The 23,068-nt window shown below is 50.3% G+C and overlaps 1 protein-coding gene and 1 pseudogene across 5 annotated transcripts in view; both read right to left on the reverse strand.

Moving 5' to 3' along the window:
- The window catches only part of LOC123353777, an 824,880-nt pseudogene that overhangs the window by 740,705 nt on the left and 61,107 nt on the right, over nucleotides 1-23,068 (reverse strand).
- The window catches only part of LOC123353572 (cdc42-interacting protein 4-like), a 73,032-nt gene that overhangs the window by 16,481 nt on the left and 33,483 nt on the right, over nucleotides 1-23,068 (reverse strand). For all 5 annotated transcript variants that reach the window (XM_044994776.1, XM_044994774.1, XM_044994775.1 and 2 more), the window contains 3 exons: nucleotides 4,650-4,706; nucleotides 1,552-1,699; nucleotides 524-586 (listed from right to left, as the gene is read on the reverse strand). In XM_044994776.1, the coding sequence (XP_044850711.1) occupies nucleotides 524-586; nucleotides 1,552-1,699; nucleotides 4,650-4,706 (268 nt within the window). The remainder of the gene's footprint in view (nucleotides 1-523; nucleotides 587-1,551; nucleotides 1,700-4,649; nucleotides 4,707-23,068) is intronic.

Below are 23,068 nucleotides of genomic sequence, written 5' to 3' on the forward strand. Positions count from 1 at the left end.
GTTACAGGCCCCCTGCCTGGAGCTGAAGCCACTGGGCTTTGGCCCCCGCACCCAGGGGGGTGGGACTGGGGGTGGAGGGGAGGAGCTTAGGCTTCAGTCCGCCTCCTGGGGTCATGTAGTAATTTTTGTTGTCAGACGGGGGTCATGGGGCAATGACATTTAAGAACCCCTAGTCTAATGCATCAGAGCCCACTGCCTTCCCTGAGCTAGCAACAGAACCCAGGAGTCCTGACTCCCAGCCTTCCCCCCACTCTAGCCACCAGAACCACAGAACAGTTTTGCCGCACATGTGCTGGACTTCCTCTGAATAAAGCCCCTTTCATTCTCCTGAAGGCATTTCCTTCCACCAGCTGTGCTCTTTGCGGAGCACAAGCTGACCCATGCAGCTGGGTCTCGGCAAGCGCCATCCAAAGCTTCCTTTGCAGTCAATGGAAAGGCTCCCGGCGGCTCCAAAGCGCTTGGATCAGGCCCAACACGAGCATGAACAGAACGTAAACAGCTGGCCCTGTTCCCCAGGACTCACGTTTTCCAGTTGCTTGAAGGAGTTTTCTAGATGCTGCTGGGCTCGCCGGCCCTTATGGAAGTGCTGCAAAGAGGAGAAACGTCAGCAGAACCTCATGATTTTTCAGCCGTCTCTCCGTTCTGTGTTTGTACCGCAACTAGCGCAGCGAGGCACTACCAATGAGTAACGTACAGCGCCTAGCACCATTAATAAATTAGCCAACACCAGAACATTCTTCTTCATAGCCAGAATTTGCAGAAGTGGCTGGAGATTTGGGAAGTTTGAGTCTCCTTAAATTGACCCTGATTTTCAGACAGCACCAAGCACCCTGCCAAGATGAAAAAGTTGGGATCCCTTTAAGAAGTCTCAAGGGTCCCAAATCACTAGGCACTTCTAAAAATTCAGACTGTGATAAACGTTCTGCTGCTGGCTATTTATTGGGTGTATTACGGTAATGCTTAGGCAGCCCCAGTCCAGGGATGCTCTTGAACTTCTATAAGCTGTATTACAGCAGCACCACGGGGCAGGTACATGTCCCTTCTCCTCTCCAGGGAGACGGCAATTTTGGTAGCTCTAAAAAAGCCTTCCCCAAAACAGCCTGGCTATTGCACCCACGATTCTCCCACAGATCCCATGTCCAGCCACGGGCAAACCCTCCAAGAAGGCAGAGCTGGCCCCACTCGCGGAGGGAGCGAGAGTCAGTCAGTATAGGGAGCTGGCCGAAATTCGCACCCAAGGGACACAGCGTCTGCAGGGACTGAACCTGGGTCCCATTGGATCTAAAAGCACCGTCCTCTGCCACGTGAGCCACAGGCCCTGGGACGTTACTTTGAGGCAGTAGCAGGCTGTCTCCCCCTAGTGGCTGGGTCCTGCAGAGAGGCACACATGGCTGGTACATTACCCAAGCTCTCCAGGCTCAGTGGGGACCCCACGTATGTCACCCGGCCACAAAGGATGCTCAGGGCTTAGCTGGCTCCACGTCCCCCAGCCCCAGATATTACTAAGCCCTGGACAGTTGCACTGGAAGACAGGGAGGGAGAAAGCGTTACCAATTTCCTCTCCTGCTTGAGCTCCTGGGCATGCTTAGAGAGCTTCACACAGATCTGCGTCATCAGGTTCTCCGCCACCACCTCCCTCTGCCCGGCAAAGTCATTGAGCTCCTTCACCACCTGCAGGAAGGCCTGGTACTGGCAGAACCTGGAGCAGGGACAGAGTTATGGGCGAGCGACAAGGTCATGCTAAGGTCACAGGTGCAGAGGCTCAGTGCATACGCCCCCCACCCCCTCAACTCATCTGCCCCAGGCATCTCAGCCTGGATCAGAACAGGTGTCAGTCGAGGCCAGGATCCCGCCTCTGCTAAGCCCAGACTGGAATCTCAAAGACACACAAGGCCGCTCCACCGTAAGGAGAGGTTCAGTGCAACCACCTCTGCGGGGAAACCTCTGGTCTGCAATACGCAGGTGGTCACGGATTCAAAGACTTCGAGCGATGGAGGATTCACCGCATCCCTCCGTGAGATGGCGCAAACCTGTAACTCTCAATTAGGGCATGACAGGATAACCTGCTGCCAGGGAAAGATGTCTCCCCCCCCCCCACAGTTAAAGACTGGGGCACATGCCTTGAAGCACGAGGCTTTATATCCCTTTCTAAAGGTGGGTTGGTTGTTGTTTTTTTTAAGTTATTATTCTAAATCTGGATTTTTATTATTTAAGTAAGCGCCCACTTCTCCTTTTAAGCCCACTAAACTCTCTACACCCCAGTGAAACCTTGTGGCAATGAGTTCCACTGACTGCACGATAAAAGTTATTCCTGCAGTCCGTTTTAAATGGGCTGCCTTGAAGTTTCATTGACCAAAACACCCCTTTGTCCTTGGATCATGAGGCAGGGAAAAGAGAAATCCCCGTTACCAAAACCGGCGTCTTATCTGAGCTTTGAGATTGTTTAACTTTAGATGAAATAGAATTTAGATCCAAAGCCACCGAGACTAGAGGTTTTGCAAACCCAGAGCCCAGCTTACTTCGTCCAAAATAGCGACATCATCTTCTCTCAATCTAGCCTATTACAGGGGTCGGCAACCTTTCAGAAGCGCTGTACCGAGTCTTCATTTATTCACTCTGATTTAAGGTTTCGTGTGCCAGTCATACATGTTAACGTTTTTAGAAGGTCTTTTTCTATAAGTCTATAATATATAACTAAACTATTGCTGTATGTAAAGTAAATAAGGTTTTTTAAAATGTTTAAGAAGCTTCATTTAAAATTAAATTAAAATGCAGAGCCCCCCAGACTGGTGGCCAGGACCTGGGCAGTGGGAGTGCTACTGAAAATCATCTCGTGTGCCGCCTTCGGCACCCATGCCATAGGTTGCCTACCCCTGGCCTATTGAAAACACTCTGGTGCAGTTCTCCAACTGGCCAGAAGGGGGCACCCTACTATTGACAGATCACCTGGCAGCTCTATTAGCACCCCCAGCACCACAATGGTAATCCTGGCCCAGTGCAGAGGCAACCTCACAGCAGCAGCAGCTCGGGCAGCCCCAGTGTCCCGGGGAGCTGGGCCCAGCGCTCGGCTCCGTGCATGGCAACCTGGTGTCCAGGAGCAGTGTACTGCTTGGGCTTGGCCTGGCCAGACCTGAGCAGCACTGTGACCAGTGACACCTGCAGCAGGGAGCCAGGTCCAGCCCCGCAGGATCACAGGAACTGCTGCTGTGGGGTGAGTCACGGACACAGAAAAAAGCCACGGACAAAACGGGAAAAGTCACAGGGGTTTTCCCCAGCCACAGCATTTATGTTTTGTATCAAATTTCTCCGTAAATGGAACAGCCACCTGTTTCATGCAGGCACAGCAAGGGGAAGATGGTTTGGGTGCAAAGTTTTGGGCTGGAAATTCTGAAGGAAGTGGTAAGTCTTGGTATTGACAGCGGAGCTGAGGGTTAAAGGAGGGCGTCTGATGGGCTGGCTTAGGGCCAGAGTCAGAGGTTGACCCAGCCTGAAGATTTGGATCAGCCAGGGTCACCCGCTCCAGTGGGCTGCCTGGCAAGCTAAGCGTTCTGCCACTTCTCATGAGATCTGCCAGAACAGCTGATCTCGGTCAGTTTCCCCACCATCCAAGGACAGAGCCCAGACCAAAACTGGAGGGCAAACAGCAAGATTTAATCCAATGGTCCGACACTCCTGACGTTTCTGGGGTTCGGCTGAGAGGTTCCAGCCCATCTCTGCACCCACATGGAAACCTTTCCGGTGCTCTGCACCAATCAGAAGTCCTGGGCCTGGGGCAGGAATATAGAATACTGAAATTCACCAGACTGCATCAGACAGGCAGTCTACTCCATCGAGTCGGTCAGCACCAGCACTAGCCGGAAGGTGTAAGAACCCCACCATGTAGGATAATTCCCCCCCCCCCCCACACACACACTAAATCCCATCTTGGCCTTTAATAGTTAGACAGCAGTTTAAATCCCGCCTGAGGTTTAATAACCCTTCCAGAATAGTCATTAGCTGTAATTATGATCACTCTGGATATTCCTGCTCCCCACATAAGCATCCAATCCCTTTTTGAAACGTACTAAATTCTTGATTTCAACCACTTCCTGTGGCAAGGAGTTCCAAAGGCCGACGTTCTCTGGCCTTTTATGTATGTCAGGCTAGAGGACAATGCTCCCTTCTGGCCTTTAGATCTATTAAAGAAACATGAACCATTGCAATTCATAGAGTTTAAGGCCAGAAGGGGCTATTCTGTTATCTCCTCTGACCTCCTGGAAGGCACAGGCCAGAGAATTTCACGCAATTACTCCTGTGCCGAGCCTGATAACTTGTGCCAGAAAGGCAGCCGGCCTGGATTTGAAGGTCAAGGGATGGAGAATCCACCACTTCCTTGGGGATGTTGGTCCAATAGTTTATCGTCCTACCATTAAAGCATTGTGCCTTATTTCTAACTTAAAAGTTGTCTGGCTTTAAACTTCGCATCATAGAAATGTAGGGCTGGCAGGAACCTCAAAAGGTCATCTAGTCCGTCCTCTGCCACACTGAGGCAGGACCATTTATACCGAGACAGGCTTTTGTGTCCTTAAAAACACCTTTGGTTCTCATTCTGCCTTTCTCAACTAGCTTAAAGAGAATGGCACGCGCCGAGATCAGACAGAGGCACTTACTTGGATTCTGGATCTTCTCTTGTGTTCTGTTTCGGAAGATACTTTTTCACCAGATTCCTGCAAATGAGAAAGGAAAAAAAACCCATAGGAGAGTGGAGGCTTCCTGGGAAACAAGGGCAGGGGGTTCCCTGCATAGGGAAGATTGCAAGATGTTACCAGCCAGAGAGAGGCCATCATGCTAGAAGGCCCCTCCCTCGGTTTCCCCGGATAGATAGAAACCATCGTAAGAAGTCGTCAGGAAACCCCGAGTCCCAGCACCAGAAATCTACCTGCCCCACCCTGAGGCTGATGGAAAAGCTGCAGACTTTTTGTGAGAGCACAGCCCTGCCCCAAACTGTTTGTGAGCTAATCCAGGCCAGCAGTGCGAGGGGCAGCTGAGGCAGGGAGAGAGGAAGTGATTTGCCCAGGGTCACCGGCAAAGCTGGGAACAGAATCAGCTCTGCCGAGTCTCAGCCCAGCTGGACCCGGCTGGAAGTATGCCGTAAAGTCCTTGGAATCCGTCTGTCTGTCGTACTTATCTGGTACCGTAATGTCTGAGTGCCCCTCAAACTTAAATATACTTCTCCACACAGCCCCATCAGGCAGGGCTGTTATCCCCATTTCACAGATGGGGAAACTGATGCGTTGAGAGAGAAAGAAGGGGAGAAAGACTCGATCATGTCCATATAGTGAACCAGTGGCAGAGTTGAGAAGAACCCAGGAGTCCTGATTTCCAGGTCCTCTCTGGTTAACCACTGCACCTACTCCCAGAGCTGGGAATAGATCCCAAGAGTGTAGTCTACTAGCCAGAGCAGGGCACAAGGAGCCAGGACTCCTGGGTTCCATTCTCAGCTCTGGGAGGGGAGTGGCGTCTATTGGTTTGAGCAGGTGGGGCTGGGAGTCCGGACTCCTGGGTTCTCCCCCTGGCTCTTGGAGGGGAGTGGTATCTAGTGGTTTGAGCAGGTGGGGGCGAGGAGTCACGACTCCTGGGTCCTATGCCCAGCTCAGAGAGAAGATTCTTTACCTCCCATTTCCCCTCTGCTGTAGCACTGAACCGGGATTAAAACCCAGAAGTACTGACACCCAATTTCCCACTGCTCCAGCCATTAGACCCCACTCCCCAGAGCCAAGAAGAAAAAACAGATCTCCCCCGGGACAGTGGGAAAAAAGAGGGCGTCACAGGAACAAAAAAAAATAAATAAATAAACCCTTTTCTACATGCAGATGTTGACGGGACGGTGCTTTTTGGTGGGATTTCACCCCAAGGCACGACGCGAGCGGCCTCTGGAAAAGCTGGGCAAAAAGAGAAGAGAAACCAAAAAATCCCTCCTCTGCTAGGAGCTTGGAGAACCCCCCAGAGCCGAGGCACAGACAGGCGGCCTGGTTTGAAATGGGCTCGAGGAGAGGGAAGCTGCTTGTAACGTGGTTTGCAAGAAAAATGCTGGGGACAGGCTTCTCTGCCACATGCCTGCTCTTCCTGTCAGCTACCCCGGGGCTGGGCCAGCCTGGAGGGGGCTCTTCCTTCCTCCTGCTAAATATAGGCCAGTGGCTTCTGGTTGGCCTGTGGCAGAGATCTGCTTAGCAGAAAGGCCAGTCTGGCCTGGCACTTGCCTGCAGCATGAACGGAGGCTGCTGCCCCTTAAAGAGGACAGGACGAGGTGGCTGCCTTTCACCACCGTGTTCGCTTCCGCTCTGGGGGGCGGCTGCTGCAGGGTAATCCCCATCCCACCCCAAAGGAAAAAGGAGCTCACAAGCCTGGAGCGTGGTGGGATCCACACAGCGGGGGGGAGGGGGCGGGGATTCACAGCCACCACCCCAGCTTTGGAGAGCACCAGCACCAAGATTCACATGCAGCACAGAAAGCGGCCAGGATCCACGCCCCGGGGCCAGGATCCACGCCCACAGCCTTCCTGGGCACCAGCTGGACCCACGGCACACGGAGGCTTGGGCCGAGCCTCATCGACCGTGCGCAGTTCAGCCCCGCTCCTTAGGGAGGCCAGAAGAGGCATTTCCTTCCCCACCAGCCACGCTCCTGTGATCTGAGAGCCAGGATGCCCAGTGCCTCTGGGACCCCTCCTGGAAGGGCTTACATGGAGAGGAAGCATGGCCTATTGAGTAAAGCACTGAGCTGGGAGTCAGGTTCTATTCCCAGCTCTGCTGTGACCTTAGTCTCACGTCCCTGCTCTGTGCCTCAGTTTCCCTTCAACCCCTAGTCTGTTTACACTGAGCTCTTCAGGGCAAGGACTCTCTGATCCACCCCCTGATTGCAGCTGGGGCCTCTGGGTGCATCCTAGACTGCACTCTTGGCTGCGGATGGGCTCCTCTCCTGACACTCCTTTCCACCCCACTGCTTTCTGTGGGGACAGGCTCAGCGCTATGGGGGAGCGGCTCACAGGGGACTTTGGAAGGGGCTGGAGGTGGGGAAGAGCACAGTGTCAGCAGGAAGTGGGGGTGAGGTTTTAAAGGAACAGGCCACCCCCTTTCCACTCACCCATCGGGCCCAAGCCTCTTGATCAATAATAAAGCACATTTCACCCGCAAGTCTGCAAGCACTTCACAAAAGCATCGCAACCCTCATTTTAGAGGTGGGGAAACTGAGGCACAAGAGCCCACAGCGACTTGACCCAGGACACCCAGCTCTGGCTGCAGGCAGAAACAGAGGCCCAAGCCCCGGCACATCCATTCCCAGATACATGCAGCCCACCCTGCTAGCACGGAACCAACCAGCGTTTGTTACAGTCACAGCTACAGGGCCCCAGCTGAGATCGGGGTCTGCCTTGTGCTGGGTGCTGCCCAGACACAGGCCCTGCTCCAAAGAGGCTAGACAAGACAGTGTGTCAGAGGGGAAACTGAGGCAGGGAGTGGGGACAGGACTCACCCAAGGTCACAGAACAGAGGAGGGGCAGAGCTCAGAACAGAACCCAGGTCTCCCAGCCCAGGGCTCTACCCACTAGGTCATACTGCCTCTGTTGGCTGGTTGGTTCAGAACAGACTTAAATGGCCCCATCCTCTCTGCCTCAAACAGAGAATTTCCTAGCCCTGGCAGGAAACTCCCCTCCTCTCTTACATGATGTGGCCTTCCTAGAAACCAGAGCCACGGAGAGAGCCAGGCAGCCCACGGTTTCACTTGCAAGTTTGGGCACAGCCCCTCCCAAGAGCTGGGAGTTTCTTTCCTGGTTAGAAAGGAGCTGGAGCCTATGAGATGAGAACGGAAAAAAAAACCCCAAAACCACCCACTGGACATCCAGGAAGCACCTTGCAAACAAATTCACACCATGCTGCTGAGCTGACAAGACCAAGCTCGCTCAATTTACCAACAGACGAAGCGCGGCAGGGCTGGCCATGAGCCCACGGTATCGCCAGCTGCAGCCTCTCCCGGGTTTGTCTGCCACTCGTTAGTCCTGATCTGGAGGCAGGGCTGCTCCAAAGCAAAATCTTGTGCCCTCGCCCTGAGTTTCACATTGGGTTATTTTTTAAAATTCACCTACTGATGTGGGGCGGGGGCTGGTGGAAAGGCTTTTTGTTGTTGTTTTGTTGTGTTGTTGTGTTTTGTTTTTGTTTTTTACTTCTCAGGTCAGTTTCAAGCTTTTTTCCTGCAGCCACAAGGGCTAGAAATTTACATTTTAAAACCATCTTGTTTATCAGATATCAGAGGGGTAGCCGTGTTAGTCTGGTTCTGTAGAAGCAGCAAAGAATCCTGTGGCACCTTATAGACTAACAGACGTTTTGCAGCATGAGCTTTCGTGGGTGAATACCCACTTCTTTGGATGCAAGCTTGCATCCGAAGAAGTGGGTATTCACCCATGAAAGCTCATGCTGCAAAACGTCTGTTAGTCTATAAGGTGCCACAGGATTCTTTGCTGCTTGTTTATCAGAGGTGCTTGCGTAGACACCTGCCTGTAGGCGCTGAAGCTGTTAGGCCTGAATAAAGATGTAGCACAAAAAACAGTTATGCCAATCTGACTGAAGTCAGCATGTTTCATAAAGCCCTGGGAAAAAGTGAGATAAGAAAGGGAGGTGCATTCCTCAAGTTACCAGCTGCGTTAACTCCTGTCTTCCAGTGTCTGGTGCTTGGCAACTATGCTGATAAGAAAGTTGCTGGGGCATCACAACTTGCTTACATTATAAAGAAAGACAGATGTGCTTTGTTATTAGGGTTTGTTACTAACCAAAGGGGGATGGGATATGGGTTGTGTGAAGTGAATAATTTATGACGTAATAAAACTGTCTATATAGGCTAGTACTAAGCTGTAAAGGCTGCTGGTTCTCTTCGGATACGAGCAGTTCTTTACTGACACGTGCACTTGTCAATAAAGAGCTTTTGTTTTGGACCTTGCTGGTGTTGCCTGTCTCTCTGCGGTCAGACAACGAACTTTGCTGTTGGGGTTCGAGTCCCCGACATCTTTGGCGACTCCGGTCGGGACTTTGTCTGACTCTCCGGCGGGGGATCAGACTCTGAGGCAACGCAGCGCGCATCCTCTGGTTTAGAGGAGCCTTGCCTGGTAATCTGATCTCTGCGTTGGCGATAAGGCGAGTTCTGTGAACCAGCTGTAGCTCGTAGAAATCCAGCAACATCCACCTACCTGTTGAGTAGGGTCAAGGTTGCCTGGGTTAGAGTCCCAGTGCAGATTGTCGGGGTTCGAGTCCCTGACAACTTAGGTCTGGGTTAGAGTCCCAGTCCAGGTCTGGGTTAGAGTCCCAGTCCAGGTTTGCACAGGATCCAAGTAATCTGGGTTAGAGTCCCAGCCTGGGTTTGAGTCCCAGTCCAGGTGTTCGAGTCCCCTGGAGAGGTAAGTGAGCGCTCGACGCGGGAGGTGGGGGTTAGAGTCCCTTTACCTTGACGCGGGGAAGGGGGGTTAGAGTCCCCTTATCAAATGGGACAAGTTGGCAGTAAGTGCCTGGGGGATGCCCCATTGTCTCTAATACTTAAAAATTGAAAGAAGATTTCTGGAACTGGGTAGCTTTTGGAGCTGTATGTTTAAAGCTGTATGGAAAGCTCTTGTAAAAAAATATCCCCCAGCATATGCCCCAGAGCCACACTGGGAGGAAGACTGTCCATGGGGACGTCTGTCTCTGTTGGGCTCACGCCATCTGAATTTATTGACTGTGTAGCAAGATAAGATGCATCGTGGTAATAGGAAATAATGGCTTTGGTGTGTGTGTAAGTGGAAAATGGGGGACAGTCTAAATATTCCACCTCACCCCCTAAGGGTACCCCAGCATATTATATGTACGTACATTATGGTCTTAAAACCTGCAGGTATTTAGAGAATTGGAATCTTTACACGCGTGAAAATCTATCTAAACAATGCCCATTAGAAGGTACCTTCAATCTAGATAAGATCATATATCTCAAAGGAGCTTTTAATCACCAAAGAAAAGCCTCTGACACAGTGTGAGCAATTTGTCTAGGAACGGGTTAATTTGAAATTCAGCTTGACTTGGTGAAACTGGAGAAGCCACAGGCTGGAATCTGAACTGGAATCTCTGAAAGAGACACCGCAGGAGATTCCAGGGTGTAAAGAACAGCTCTCCCGAGAGCGGGAGCATGTTGGAAATTCTGAACAAGCTGCATACAGGATAATCTCCCATCTACCTATTCCCCTTCTCTGAACATTATACAGACGTGGCCAGTTTGGACATGTGTGAGTATTAAAGTGGCTTAAGGGTTGAAGCATTCATGTTCTTCCTGAGTAATGTGGGAGTGTTCCCAACACTCTTCATTGTTGTTTTATTATTTCTAATGAAGCTTTAAAATTTGATTATATGGTGTGTTTCCCCAATGTCCTGCAGTGTCAGTCTGATCACCTGACATGAGGCATAAATTGGTAACAGAAATTTGTCACAGTTTGGTGAGCAATTGAGAATGGGGGAGCCCTGCAGAATTTACACCATCTATTTGTTTTACCCTTGTTATTTTATGTTTGTTTTGTTTGGTACTGTTGGTGTTATATGTTGAGGATTGCATGATTAAAGGTGAGCCCACTCTCAGCTGCAGTGAGTCTGAGAACTGGAGAGGGGTTTAGCATTTTTCTCTCCACCCTGGTTGACCGGAAGGGTGGCAGATGGATCTACCCCAGTCGTAGCAGGACTGGGCAATAGAGTAGTTGGAGAAAAGGGAAGAGATGTGTACTTGATAACTGGAATTGAGCAATTAAGGGCATAGATCATGAACCAGGCGGCAACTCAAACCTGCGCTAGGGCAAGTTGCAGGCCTTGAGACAGGACTTCCAGTTAGAAAAGGAAGCCCTGGCTAAGCAAGTACCAGTCCTTCAGGGACTTGTTAAAATTTAACCATTTGTGCTCAGCATACGCCGTAACAGCAGTGTGTTTGCTACAAGAGGAAATTGAATAGTTAAACGCCAATGAGCTATGCATTTTTGCCTAGGTGGCAAGCTAGTCTTGTACATAAAAATGTTTTAGGGCAAAGACCAGAAGGGTGGGGGCTAGTTACGAAGCCCACCCTCCTGGCTACACTGGTAGTGACGGTTCAGCGAGGAAAACAGGATCGGGCCCAGGCGAGCAGGCAACAGACAGAGAAATTGGAAAACAGGTTGAAAACTTTTCAGGGTGTAGTGACAGGAAGGAGTAAGTGACTATAAGCATGGGGATTTCAAATACTCAAAAGGATATTTGAAATGGCAATCTGAATTAATAAGTGGCTGTTAGGAGACAATCAAGTGATTTAAAGGAGAGTGAAAAGTTAACTCTTTAGTTGCTGGAGGGAACAGCAGTTGAACTTTGTAAACGTACTAAAGAGAAAAGTTCTTGGTGTCTTTGAAATGTTTGTAAATAAATTCAGGCAAAGAAATTCTTAGATTGTAATCATTTGGCTATGAACAATTTCCTTAAATTAGCTGAAGAACGTATACAGTGCTATGTAATTAAAATTGTATTAGGCTCTAAGCGCACTGTGAGTGATGATGTTTTCTTTCAGTGTTTACAAGCAGGAGTTACAAGTAAAAAGCAAGCCAGAAAGCATCTGTGTTAATGCAAATTATCTAATTAATATGGGGTAATTCCCCTGTTTTGCCTAAAATCAACAGGAGTATTTGTATATTTTAAGTAATAATTGACTGCCCAGAAGGGGTAGACCCTCTGTTTTTGTCTTTCAGATAATTAAAGAAAACTGATGCCAGCTGAACAGCATTCAACGTACCATGATTTGATGGCACAGTAAAAATTATGTTTTTTGTTCTATGTTCTGTCTTGTGGTGTTTGTCTTGTGGCCAGAATTGATGTGTTTAATATTTTTATGGGATGGTCTGATTTAAAATCAAGCTGCAGTGTTGGATTGAAATGCAGATATTTGTTTTGTTCAACTTAGAATACAAAGTGTTTGGATACGTCAGAAAAATGTGATATACTAAAGTCTTATACATTTTCTTAAGTAAGAGAAAGAAATTTTATTGGCCAAATCTTTTCATTGAAAATTGTTATTAGAATTTGCATACCAACAGTCTTTGGAAGCAAGGACATGAAAAGTTAACCCACTCCCCATATTGTACATGGGATCCTCCTGGCTACCTTAGACTGCTAGCCAGAGAGCTGGGGATGGTGGGAAGCTATTGGACTAGAGTTTGTATTGAATGAACTCATCAAAGTGGGTGTACTTGTCCTGGTTTGTTGTTTTAAAGCTCTGTAATAAGGTTATTTTAGTTAAAGGGTATATGTGGCATATATTAAATAATAACACTAAGGTACAGTAAAACAGCAATGTGTATGTGTTCATTGTTAACAAAAGGTGCATAAGTAAAAAGTAAAAGTTTCTTTTGTAGGTTACAAAAAAAAAAAAAAAAGCCGAGGAGGGAAAAGGAAAAAGGACAAGTTGACTGAGAAAAAATAGTTAACATGCTTGGTTTAAAGATGAGACGTCAAGGACACCGCTCACAGTTAAGACTTGGCTGACTACCAAGGAAGGGGAGGATGGTTGCTGCAGTTAAACGAGATTGGTGTGCAATGGGCAGCCCACCCTCCTCCTTGGGGACCTGTGACGTTATTGATATAAATGGGGACCATATAGAACATGGGTTGCAACAGGACCTTTTGTAGATATTCAGATTGATTTTATTTAAATGTCTAAATGTTGTAGGTATGAATATGTATTAGTTTTAGTTAATGTATTTACCACTTGGGTTGAAGGTTTTCCCTGCAGGAAAGCAGATGTCAGGACTGTTGTGAAATTTTGCTTAAAGATTTGTACCATGTTTTGGCATCCCTGTGAGTATCAACAGTGATCGTGGAACTGATTTTACTGAACAGCTTGTCAAGGAGTTATGTGCAGCTTTGCAGATCCAACACAACCTTCGCTGCCCTCACAACTCATGGTCTGCTGGGACAGTGGAACGCCAGAACGGGATTTAAAATAAATAAATAAACTGGCCAAGATTTGTGCTGAGACAAACTTAAAGTGGCCAGATGCCCTTCCTTTGGCACTGATGAGTATGAGAGCCATTCCCAATCGAAAGACTGGACTCAGCCCTCATGAAATTTTGCCAGGACGCCCAATGCGACTACCAGCTGTACCCCCACTAACCCTAGCTCAGATGACCATTCATTTGATGGATAACATAATACTTAAGTATTGTCAGGCACTAATGAAATGTGTTAAGTCTTTTTATACACAGGTGAAGGAAACACTACCGAAGGATCCTGTGCAACCCTGTCACTCCTTGGAACCAGGAGACGGGCTCGCTGTAACGGTCCATCAACGAAAGACTGCCTTGGCTCCACGCTGGAGAGGCCCTTTCCAAGTCCTGTTAACCACCAACACCGCTGTGAAGTGCCAAAGACTGACTGCCTGGACCCATGATTCTTACTGCAAAAAGACCCCTCCACCTCAGAAGAATTCTCCTACTGATGATTAGCCTATTTCTTTTTTTAGTTTTACTGTGTCTTCTGGTAAAAGCAGGGAAAACAGGACAAGGTGACGTGCTGGTTAAACCTCTCCCTTGCCCACAGACAAATCTCCTGTGCCTTTGAATTTTTCTAAAAGAAGCAAAACCATTACAGGGTGATGTACTCATAATCTTTTCCCTGTAGAATGAACTACGACTGCTTCGGGAAAGGAGGAACACTCACTCCACTGACATTGCCAAAGTCCAGGAATTCCTGACTAAAAAGGACATTGAGAACTGACCCTGGTGAAGAAACAAAGAATTATACACTGGCAGAAAAAGAAAAAAATTTTGTGTGGGACCCATGCTTGGCAATGTGATACTAATTGGATTTTGGGGTTTATTCCACAGGCTGCGCCCTGTGGTTTGGATAAATCCTTCAGTATGTATTGCCCTTCCTAATTGCATTTTGAATAACATTGTCCTTATCCAGTTTTTAGATCACTTCTACATACCCAGATTGCTCACAAGGGGCTGCCATTAGATTAGCACAACAGAGGGCCTGGGTTATTTCCTCTGGAAAGAAAGAGAATTGACCAAATCCCTGTGGTCTAGGGGCCAATGGTACACAGCCATTTGGAATATTCTTAAAGGCCAAGAACATGATAAGAAATTGGGCCGACTAGAAAAGGCCAATAGCCTTATTTTTGCAGCTCAGCTATCTTAAGTACAGGCTGGAGTTGTTGAGTTACATGTCATTTCCACCCTTAGTTCTATGACCCAGAAGTTACTGACAGAGATGGTATTGAATATCACTGAGGCTGGGAAGGCATTGCAGTGGAATCTACTATGTTTAAATTGATCCTGAGCACTGGACTTGGCCCACTGCCCTTACAGACACACAGGAGTACCATCTGATCTGTGGTCAGGAAAACATGCTTGGACACTTTCTGGGTGGAAGTGTGAACATTTACAGTGCTCCTTCCAAGCATTTGGACCGGTTAGGGTGGGTGTGGGCTCCCACATACCAGATCCTGCCGGGTCCATGGGGAGGATGCATGTGGGACTGAATTATTTACCGAGACATCTGGGAAATTAAACCACATGGTATACCTAACTGATTTATAGTCAGTGCCCCAGACCAATGACCTGTTACCCTGAAGGCGATTTAAAGCTTCGTCTGCAACTGAAGAAACGTAACCCAGTTGTGCCCTGCCAAGCGATCATTTGTTGTCCCAAGAGTCCCGTTGGTCCTCTAGGGACAAAGGGGGGATTGTTAGGCCTGAATAAAGATGTAGCACAAAAACCAGTTATGCCAATCTGACTGAAGTCAGCATGTTTCATAAAGCCCTGGGAAAAAGTGAGATAAGAAAGGGAAGTGCATTCCTCAAGTTACCAGCTGCGTTAACTCCTGTCTTCCAGTGTCTGGTGCTTGGCAACTATGCTGATAAGAAAGTTGCTGGGGCATCACAACTTGCTTACATTATAAAGAAAGACAGATGTGCTTTGTTATTAGGGTTTGTTACTAACCAAAGGTGGGTGGGATATGGGTTGTGTGAAGTGAATAATTTATGACGTAATAAAACTGTCTATATAGGCTAGTACTAAGCTGTAAAGGCTGCTGGTTCTCTTCGGATACGAGCAGTTCTTTACTGACACGTGCACTTGTCAATAAAGAGCTTTTGTTTTGGACCTTGCTGGTGTTGCCTGTCTCTCTGCGGTCAGACAACGAACTTTGCTGTTGGGGTTCGAGTCCCTGACAAAGCTTTCAGAGAGTTGCTGCAGGTCACGAGCCTCACGATAAAGTGACAAGTGTTGGCTGCCCCCTACTCGAATTACGCCTTGTGTGCGTGTCCACCCAGGCACAACGCTGCCCCCTGCTGGCGGGGTTGATCAGCACCGCCCACCTCTGCCTGTGTATTTAAAGCCCATTGACCTATCACATCCCCCGACACCCCACCCCCCCAATCATCCAATAATCATCGCCACTTGGCCTCATTTAGACAGGTGAGCAGCGGACATGGACAGTCGCTCCTCCACTGCATTGTACGTGGTATTACTGACCGACCGGTGTCCCAACTCCAAACTCGCCCACAGCGATTGGGATCAGAAGTAGCCACTAACCACAGGCTGCTGAAGCCGATCGTGCTCAGTGTCACTTTAGCGTGAGGCTCGTGACCTGCAGCAACTCTCTGAAAGCTTCAGCTCCTTTAGGCAGGTGTCTACACAAGCACCTCTGCTTACAAGGCCTGGTCTACACTAGGACTTTAAGTCGAATTTAGCAGCATTAATTCGAACTAACCGCTCAACCGTCCACACCAGGAAGCCATTTAATTCGAACTAGAGGGCTCTTTAGTTCGACTTTGGTACTCCACCCCGACAGGTGGAGTAGCGCTAAATTCGACATGGCTAGCTCGAATTAGGCTAGGTGTGGATGCAAATCAAACTTAGTAGCTCCGGGAGCTATCCCACACTGCACCACTCTGTTGACGCTCTGGACAGCAGTCCGAGCTTGGATTCTCTGACCAGCCACACAGGAAATGACCCGGGAAAATTTGAATTCCTTTTCCTGTCTGGGCACTTTGAATCTGACGTCCTGGTTGGACATCGGGGCGAGCTCCGCAGCACCTGCAACGATGCAGAGCTCTCCAGCAGAGGAGTCCGGGCAATCCAAGAATAGAAAGAGGTCCCCAGCATGGACTGACCGGGAAGTCCTGGATCTGATCGCTGTGTGGGGCGAGGAGTCTGTGCTCTCGGAGCTGCGCTCCAACAAGCGGAATGCAAAGACCTTCGAGAAGGTCTCCCAAGCCATGATAGACAAAGGATACAGCCGGGATGTGATGCAGTGCCGCGTGAAAGTCAAGGACCTGAGGCAAGGGTATCAAAAAGTCAGAGTGGCAAACGGACGCTCCGGAGCCAAGCCCCAGACATGCCGCTTCTACGAGGCACTGCATGCCATTCTCGGTGGGTCTGCCACCACTGCCCCACCAGTGACCGTGGACTCAGAGGATGGCATAGTGTACCGGGACAGTTCCTCATCGATGTTCGCCGATGGGGAAGATGAGGAAGGGTCTTTGGAGGACGGCGCAGGCGACAGCGAACACAATACCGCTTTCCCTGACAGCCAGGATCTCTTCATCACCCTCACAGAGATCCCCTACCAACCCTCCCCTGCCGTTAACCCGGACTTGGAATCAGGGGAAGGATCAGGCGGTAAGTGCTATACACATGTAAACATTTATTTTTTATAAAATATGTATTTAGAAAATAGAAACACTATATAAAAAATTTCAATGTAAAACTATATGAAAAGTAGGTCCACACATATAGGGATTGAACAATAATCCTCTACGGACAATTCAACAAAGCTGTCATAGAGTTCCTCGAAAAGCCTCCGCAGGAGGTTCCTGGGGAGAGGTGCCTTATTGGGTGCTCCGTGGAAGCACACTCTTCCGCGCCAGGACATCCTAATGTAGAGAGGAATCATCGCCTCCACCAGCATTGCTGCATATGGTCCGGGTCTGTGCAGGGCTTCCCTTAGCATCTGCTCTTTCTGACTACGAGTGACCCGCCTCAGGGTGATCTCGTTCTGGAAAGGCTGCATCTAAGTAGGGCAATTAGTGTATTGTTACTGTTGTTAATGGTTTAAAATTAGGTTGCATAACAATGACCCTCGCTTAACAGCCACGTGCTGGAGGCCACAGAGAACAAGCATACATTGATCGTTCCCGTGCACTGGCGGGAGGGGCTGGAAAAGGCTCAGCCTTTCTGCTTTCCAGATTGCCTTTAGCAGGAGAGCACAGCTATAGACTAACTGATAAGCATTATCTACTTTAAGGCTTACCAGGACTGTCTGCAAGACGGATTCAGCTGTCTCTCCCCGCTTGTCCGCTCTCCTGTGCAATGGCGCCGCCAATGAGAGCGTATTCCGAAATCTCAAACTTGTCCGGAGATCTCGTGGAACTTGGTGCCCTGTATGGTCTTGTTCAGAGAAACTGACTAGACTGTGTTCACTGTTTGCAAACATGTATCTGTTCAAGGAAATCACTTACTTTTTCCCATCACACAGCTTTCCCGGCTCTTTCCCGGACTGCCCCGTCATCCACCTCGCAGAGGCTGGCTCAGATTAGGCGGCGAAAGAAAAAGACTAGGGACGAGATGTTCGCGGAACTGATGGCCTGCTCCAGAGCCGAGGCGGCAGAGCAGAGACAGTGGAGGGAGACCCTATGTCAGCAGCATCGCACACACATCGAACGGGAGGATAGGTGGCGGCAGGAAGACCAACAGGCGACTCAAACGCTGCTTGGGCTAATGAGGGAGCAAACGGACACGCTCCGGCGCCTTGTTGATGTTCTGCAGGACCGCAGGCAGGAGGAGAGAGCCCCCCTGCACTGTATCTGCAACCGCCCTCCAACGCCAAGAAGTCCTGTCCCCCCATCACCCAAAATTACAAGACGGAGGGGCGGTAGGGGCCGTGAGAACTGTCACTGCACCACAGCTGAGCGCTAATGTACCACACACCTCTCACGCTATAACTGTGTAGAAGTGCTTCCCTTACAGGATTACCCAGTCCCAAATCCAAGTTTCATCACCCCACTATGTAGTAGATTAATAAAAGCTGTTTGCTGTTGTTCACTCTTTCCGTCACGTCTTTCGTGTCAGAAGACTGTGTATGTAGGGGGGGGGCAGGGGATTTATAATTGCACGGGATAGCCTACATTACCAGGGTACAGACTATCGGGGGCAGGATCAACTGCAGGGCACACACAGACTGCAGTCAGTAGTCACCAGGGTCACTCTGTGTGGTGTATGCTGCCCCGGGTCATTCTGTGATGTGTATGCTTGTCCAGGGTCCTAGCGCCTGCCACCCCCTAATGTTAAGGCATGCTGCCCTTACCATGCACTTCCACCGTAGGCGCGATCCTCTCCGCTGCCCTGAGCCCCAACAAGAGCCCTCATCCACGGACAGATACTCACCCTTCCCCCACACCCCTCACCCCTTCCTACGCCCAAACCCACAGCCCACAGCCGTCATCCAAATCCCTATCCAAAGACAGCACCACTCGCCCCTTCCTGCAAAACACACCCCTTCCTGCAAACCCACCCCTACATGCACAACCACTTTAAACCGTCCCCCACCCCAGAGACCTATGTAGGAGCAGGAGGCTGTCCGTCCTGTATTGTACAAGCGGTCTGTACATCAGTGCACACCGTACCTAGCACAGTATGCGTCCATGTTTCAACCCCTGAACAGAAATGCAAAGTAAACGAAAGATTTATTATTAATTAGTGTCACATGTAATTTGTTTTAAAACGTGCTTTGGAAGTGGGGGAAACTTGGAGAACGGGGTATGTAACCTCAGATCTAACTCGACACATACAGACACAAGCCCATGATCAGGCTCTCTTAAAATCAAGTGGACAGTCATAGGTTACCCTGCTCTCCGAGGAACCTAGCTTTCAAAGCCTCCCGGATGCACAGCACTTCCCGCTGGGATATTCTCTCGGAACGGGTGTCTGGCTGAGCGTAAACAGCAGCCAGGCGATTTGCCTCAACCTCCCATCCTGCCAAAAAGGTCTCGCCCTTGCTCTCACAGAGATTGTGGAGCACACAGCAAGCAGCAATAACTACGGGGATATTCTTTTCGCTGATGTCCGAGCGAGTCAGTAAGCTCCGCCATCTCCCCTTGAGACGTCCGAAAGCACACTCCACCACCATTCTGCACTTGCTCAGCTGGTAGTTGAAGAGTTCCTTCTCTCTGTCCAAGGCGCCTGTATAGGGCTTCATGAGCCCGGGCATTAGCGGGTAGGCTGGGTCCCCGAGGATCACTGTAGGCATCTGCACATCCCCAACCGTTATTTTGTGGTCCGGGAAGAAAGTACCTGCCTGGAGGCGTTTAAACAGACCAGAGTTCCTGAACACACGCGCGTCATGAACCTTTCCCGCCCACCCGACGAAGATGTTGGTAAAACGTCCCCTATGGTCCACCAGTGCTTGCAGCACCATTGAAAAGTAGCCCTTTCGGTTAATGTACTCGCTGGCCTGGTGGGCTGGTGCCAGGATAGGGATGTGAGTCCCATCTATAGCCCCACCGCAGTTTGGGAATCCCATCGCTGCGAAGCCATCTATGACTACCTGGACGTTTCCGAGAGTCACTACCTTTGAGATCAGTTGATCAACGATTGCGTGGGCTACTTGAATCACAGCAACCCCAACGGTAGATTTGCCCACGCCAAAGTGGTTCGCTACTGACCGGTAGCTGTCTGGCGTGGCAAGTTTCCAGAGGGCTATGGCCACTCGCTTCTGCACAGTCAGTGCTGCTCGCATCCGTGTGTCCTGGTGCTTCAGGGCAGGGGACAGCAAGTCACAGAGTTCAAGGAAAGTGCCCTTACGCATCCTGAAGTTTCGCAGCCACTCTGTTTCATCCCAGACCTGCAGCACTATGCGGTCCCACCAGTCCATGCTTGTTTCCCGGGCCCAGAATCGCCGTTCCACACCATGAACTTGACCCATTGCCACCATGATCTCCACGGCGCGGCGTACCCTAATTTGTGAGAGGTCTGCGCCACTCTGTGACTTCCTGTCCTCACCGCGCTGCCAGAGCCTCCTCGCCCGGTTTCTCAGCAGCTGACTGTGGAATAGGTGGACGATAAGGTGCGAGGAGTTGACAACGTCCATAAGTGCTGAGATGATTGCAGCGGGCTCCATGCTTGCAGTGCTGTGGCGTACGCGCTGTAACTGACAAGAGAAGGGCGCGAACAGATTTCCCACCGGCGCTTTCAGGGAGGGAGGGCGTGATTGACGGTTCAATGATGACAGTTACCCAAAACCACCCTCGACACATTTTTTCCCCCAGCAGGCATTGGGGGCTCTACCCAGCATTCCAATGGGCAGCGGGGACTGCGGGAACTGTGGGATAGCTTCCCACAGTGCACCGCTTCCAAAGTCGACGCCAGCCCCGTTACTGTGGACTCAGAAATTCGAATTAGTGTATTTAGTGTGGATACACAAATTCGACTTCATAAGGTCGAATCCACAAATTCGACTTAAGTAGATTTGAAATAGTCTTGTAGTGTAGACAAGGCCCAAGATGGTTTTGAAATGTAAATTTCTAGCCCTTGTGGCTGCAGGAAAAAAAGCTTGAAACTGACCTGAAACTTGCCTGCGAAAGTTTGTTGGTAAGAAACCAAGGACTGGGCCAGGCTGGAGAAAGACGCCTAGACAGACCCCTCCAGGGGAGGAGGTGAGGTGCACCAGCAGAGAAAGGGGCAGCAAGATGTTTGCTGTATCCCTACTCTCTTAGATCTTCCAGAGGAGGGTTTTTTTTTTTAAAGCCAGTGGGACAATGAAACCTTTACAGGGCCAGTGATCATTTCAAAGCAATCTTCCCTAGGCCGGGTGGAAACCCTCAAACAGCCCCCTAGGGCGAGCACAGGAGGACCCAAGCATGAAAGTGACACATCAGAGGGAAAGTGACCTACGGTTCCCTGGTGAAGAAAGCATGAAAATAGGGAACCGGCCAGAGAGCAGCCCTTGAGGTTTGTATAATTAGTCATCCCAGTGCACCACAACCGTGCGTGGGGGGGGGGGGGGAAAGGAGAAGAGAAGAGTTAGTTTTATTTTTAACACTATATGAATTTATTGTCTTGCCAGCATCCCTGCAACAATAGGAGGTGACGTGGGGTTGGGGGAGAGGTAGGGGTAGTGTGTCTGCATCTACCATTGCTCTCTGCTAGATGGAATCAGAATGACTTGATTCTGTGTCATAGGCCCTGTACTGCTAACAGCGATTCTTCTGGGCGGGCCAAAGGAGCTGGATGTGTGTGGATATTTGGGATCTACCCCAGCTGCTCAGATTCCTTAGCAAGACAGATCAATCTAACACCCCTGTCACACACCACACATTATGTGATACCCTTCAGGGCAGGACAACGCTATTATCCCCACTATACAGGTGGGGAATGGAGGCCGGGAGAAGATAAGGGCCACATTTTTCAAGGTATTTAAGTACCTAATACCTGTTTATTTCAATAGGAATTAGGCATCCTAAATACCTTGAAAAATCTGACCCTAAGTGACTTGCCCACATCTCACAGGTGTTTGGGGCAGAGCTGGGTCTAGAACCCAGGTCTTTTACACCTGAACAGCCAGCCCCCTGCTTACTGAACCACACAGCCATCCAAGGGCCATGCTAGAGCCATAGCCACTGCACTGTCCAGTCTTCCTCGGGATGAAATGCCTAGCAGCTGTGCTATGCCACAGAGGGGCAGTCACGCAGCATACATGGGAATCAACGAGCCCCTAACTCAGAGAGGCTCACCCCTGCATCCTCAGAGTCCCCCGGCCCACTGTGCTGTGCAGCAGCAAGTTGCTCTCTTCCACCCCAGAAGCAGCTTTGTTTAGCCAGCATCCAACTCTCCCCACATGCTAGAGAGAAACACGTTACCAGGCAGCCAAGGCAAGAAAGCACCTTGCGTTTCCACGCTGGGTCAGCTCAATGGGGAAGAGGGACTCAGCAGACAGCGGTTAGAGGACAGGGCTGGGACTCAGGTGACCTGGATTCTGTTCCGGGTTCTGCCACTCACCTGCTGGGCAGGTTGCTGCTGCTGGCATTGCAGAGGAGCATTAGGTGCTTTCCAGCGAGGCTCCCCCCGCCCCCGTTTCTCACACAGCTTTTGGTTCCCTCCCTTGGAGGTTGCTAGGATCCCTGACCAGTATCGCCAGCCCCCCTGCCCTGGGATCTGAACACCTGATTCCTCTTAAATTCTAACAGGAAGGGGGCGTCCACACCCCTTCACCAGCTTGGGAGCATTCCCCTCCCATTCTCTGAGCAGCCTAGTCTCCCTTGTCTGGGTGGGCCTGGCTTGGCCACTTCTCCCTGGGCTTGGTCTTCCCTGCAGAGTTAACTCAAGTGTTGTCCCTAACATGTGTCCTGTCAGCGCAAAGACCCCTCCCTCAGGCGCTGTGGGGCGGCTAACTTGAGCCAGCTGGCCCAAGACGGGGCATAGGCTAAAACTGGAGCAAGCACATCTTATCAGCTGCTAACACAACCGCCTTGTAGTGTAGACGTGGCCGCAGGCTCGTGCCCCTCGGATACTGCTAACCTTCCCACCATCCCACCCCACGAAAGGAGAGCCAAGTTCTCCCAGGATGCACTGGGAAGGAAGTCACAGAGGGGCTCAGCTTAGTGCAGTGCTAAGAATCATGGGACGCGCCCCCAGAAGCGTAGGTGCCGACCCCATGGGTGCTCCAGGGCTGGAGCACCCACGGGGAAAAATTGGTGGGTGCTCCGCACCCACTGGCAGCTCTCCGACCCCGCCCCAGCTCACCTCTGCCTCTGTTCCGCCTCCTCCCCTGAGTGGCCGCCGCGTCCTGCTTCTCCCCCCTCCCTCCCAGTGCTTGCGCTGTGAAACAGCTGTTTCGCACCACAAGCCTGGGAAGGAGGGGAGAGGAGGAGGCATGCACGCGCTTGGGGTAGAGGCGGGGCCAGGGCAGGGATTTGGGGAGGGATCCAATAGGGGCGGAGTTGGGGCGGAGTCGGGGTGGGGGGGCCACGAGCACCCACTGGTGCCAACAAAAGTTGGCGCCTGTGCCCAGAAGCC

Source organism: Mauremys mutica, chromosome 20 (assembly GCF_020497125.1).
Source record: "Mauremys mutica isolate MM-2020 ecotype Southern chromosome 20, ASM2049712v1, whole genome shotgun sequence".
In the NCBI taxonomy this organism is placed as follows: Eukaryota; Metazoa; Chordata; order Testudines; family Geoemydidae; genus Mauremys; species Mauremys mutica.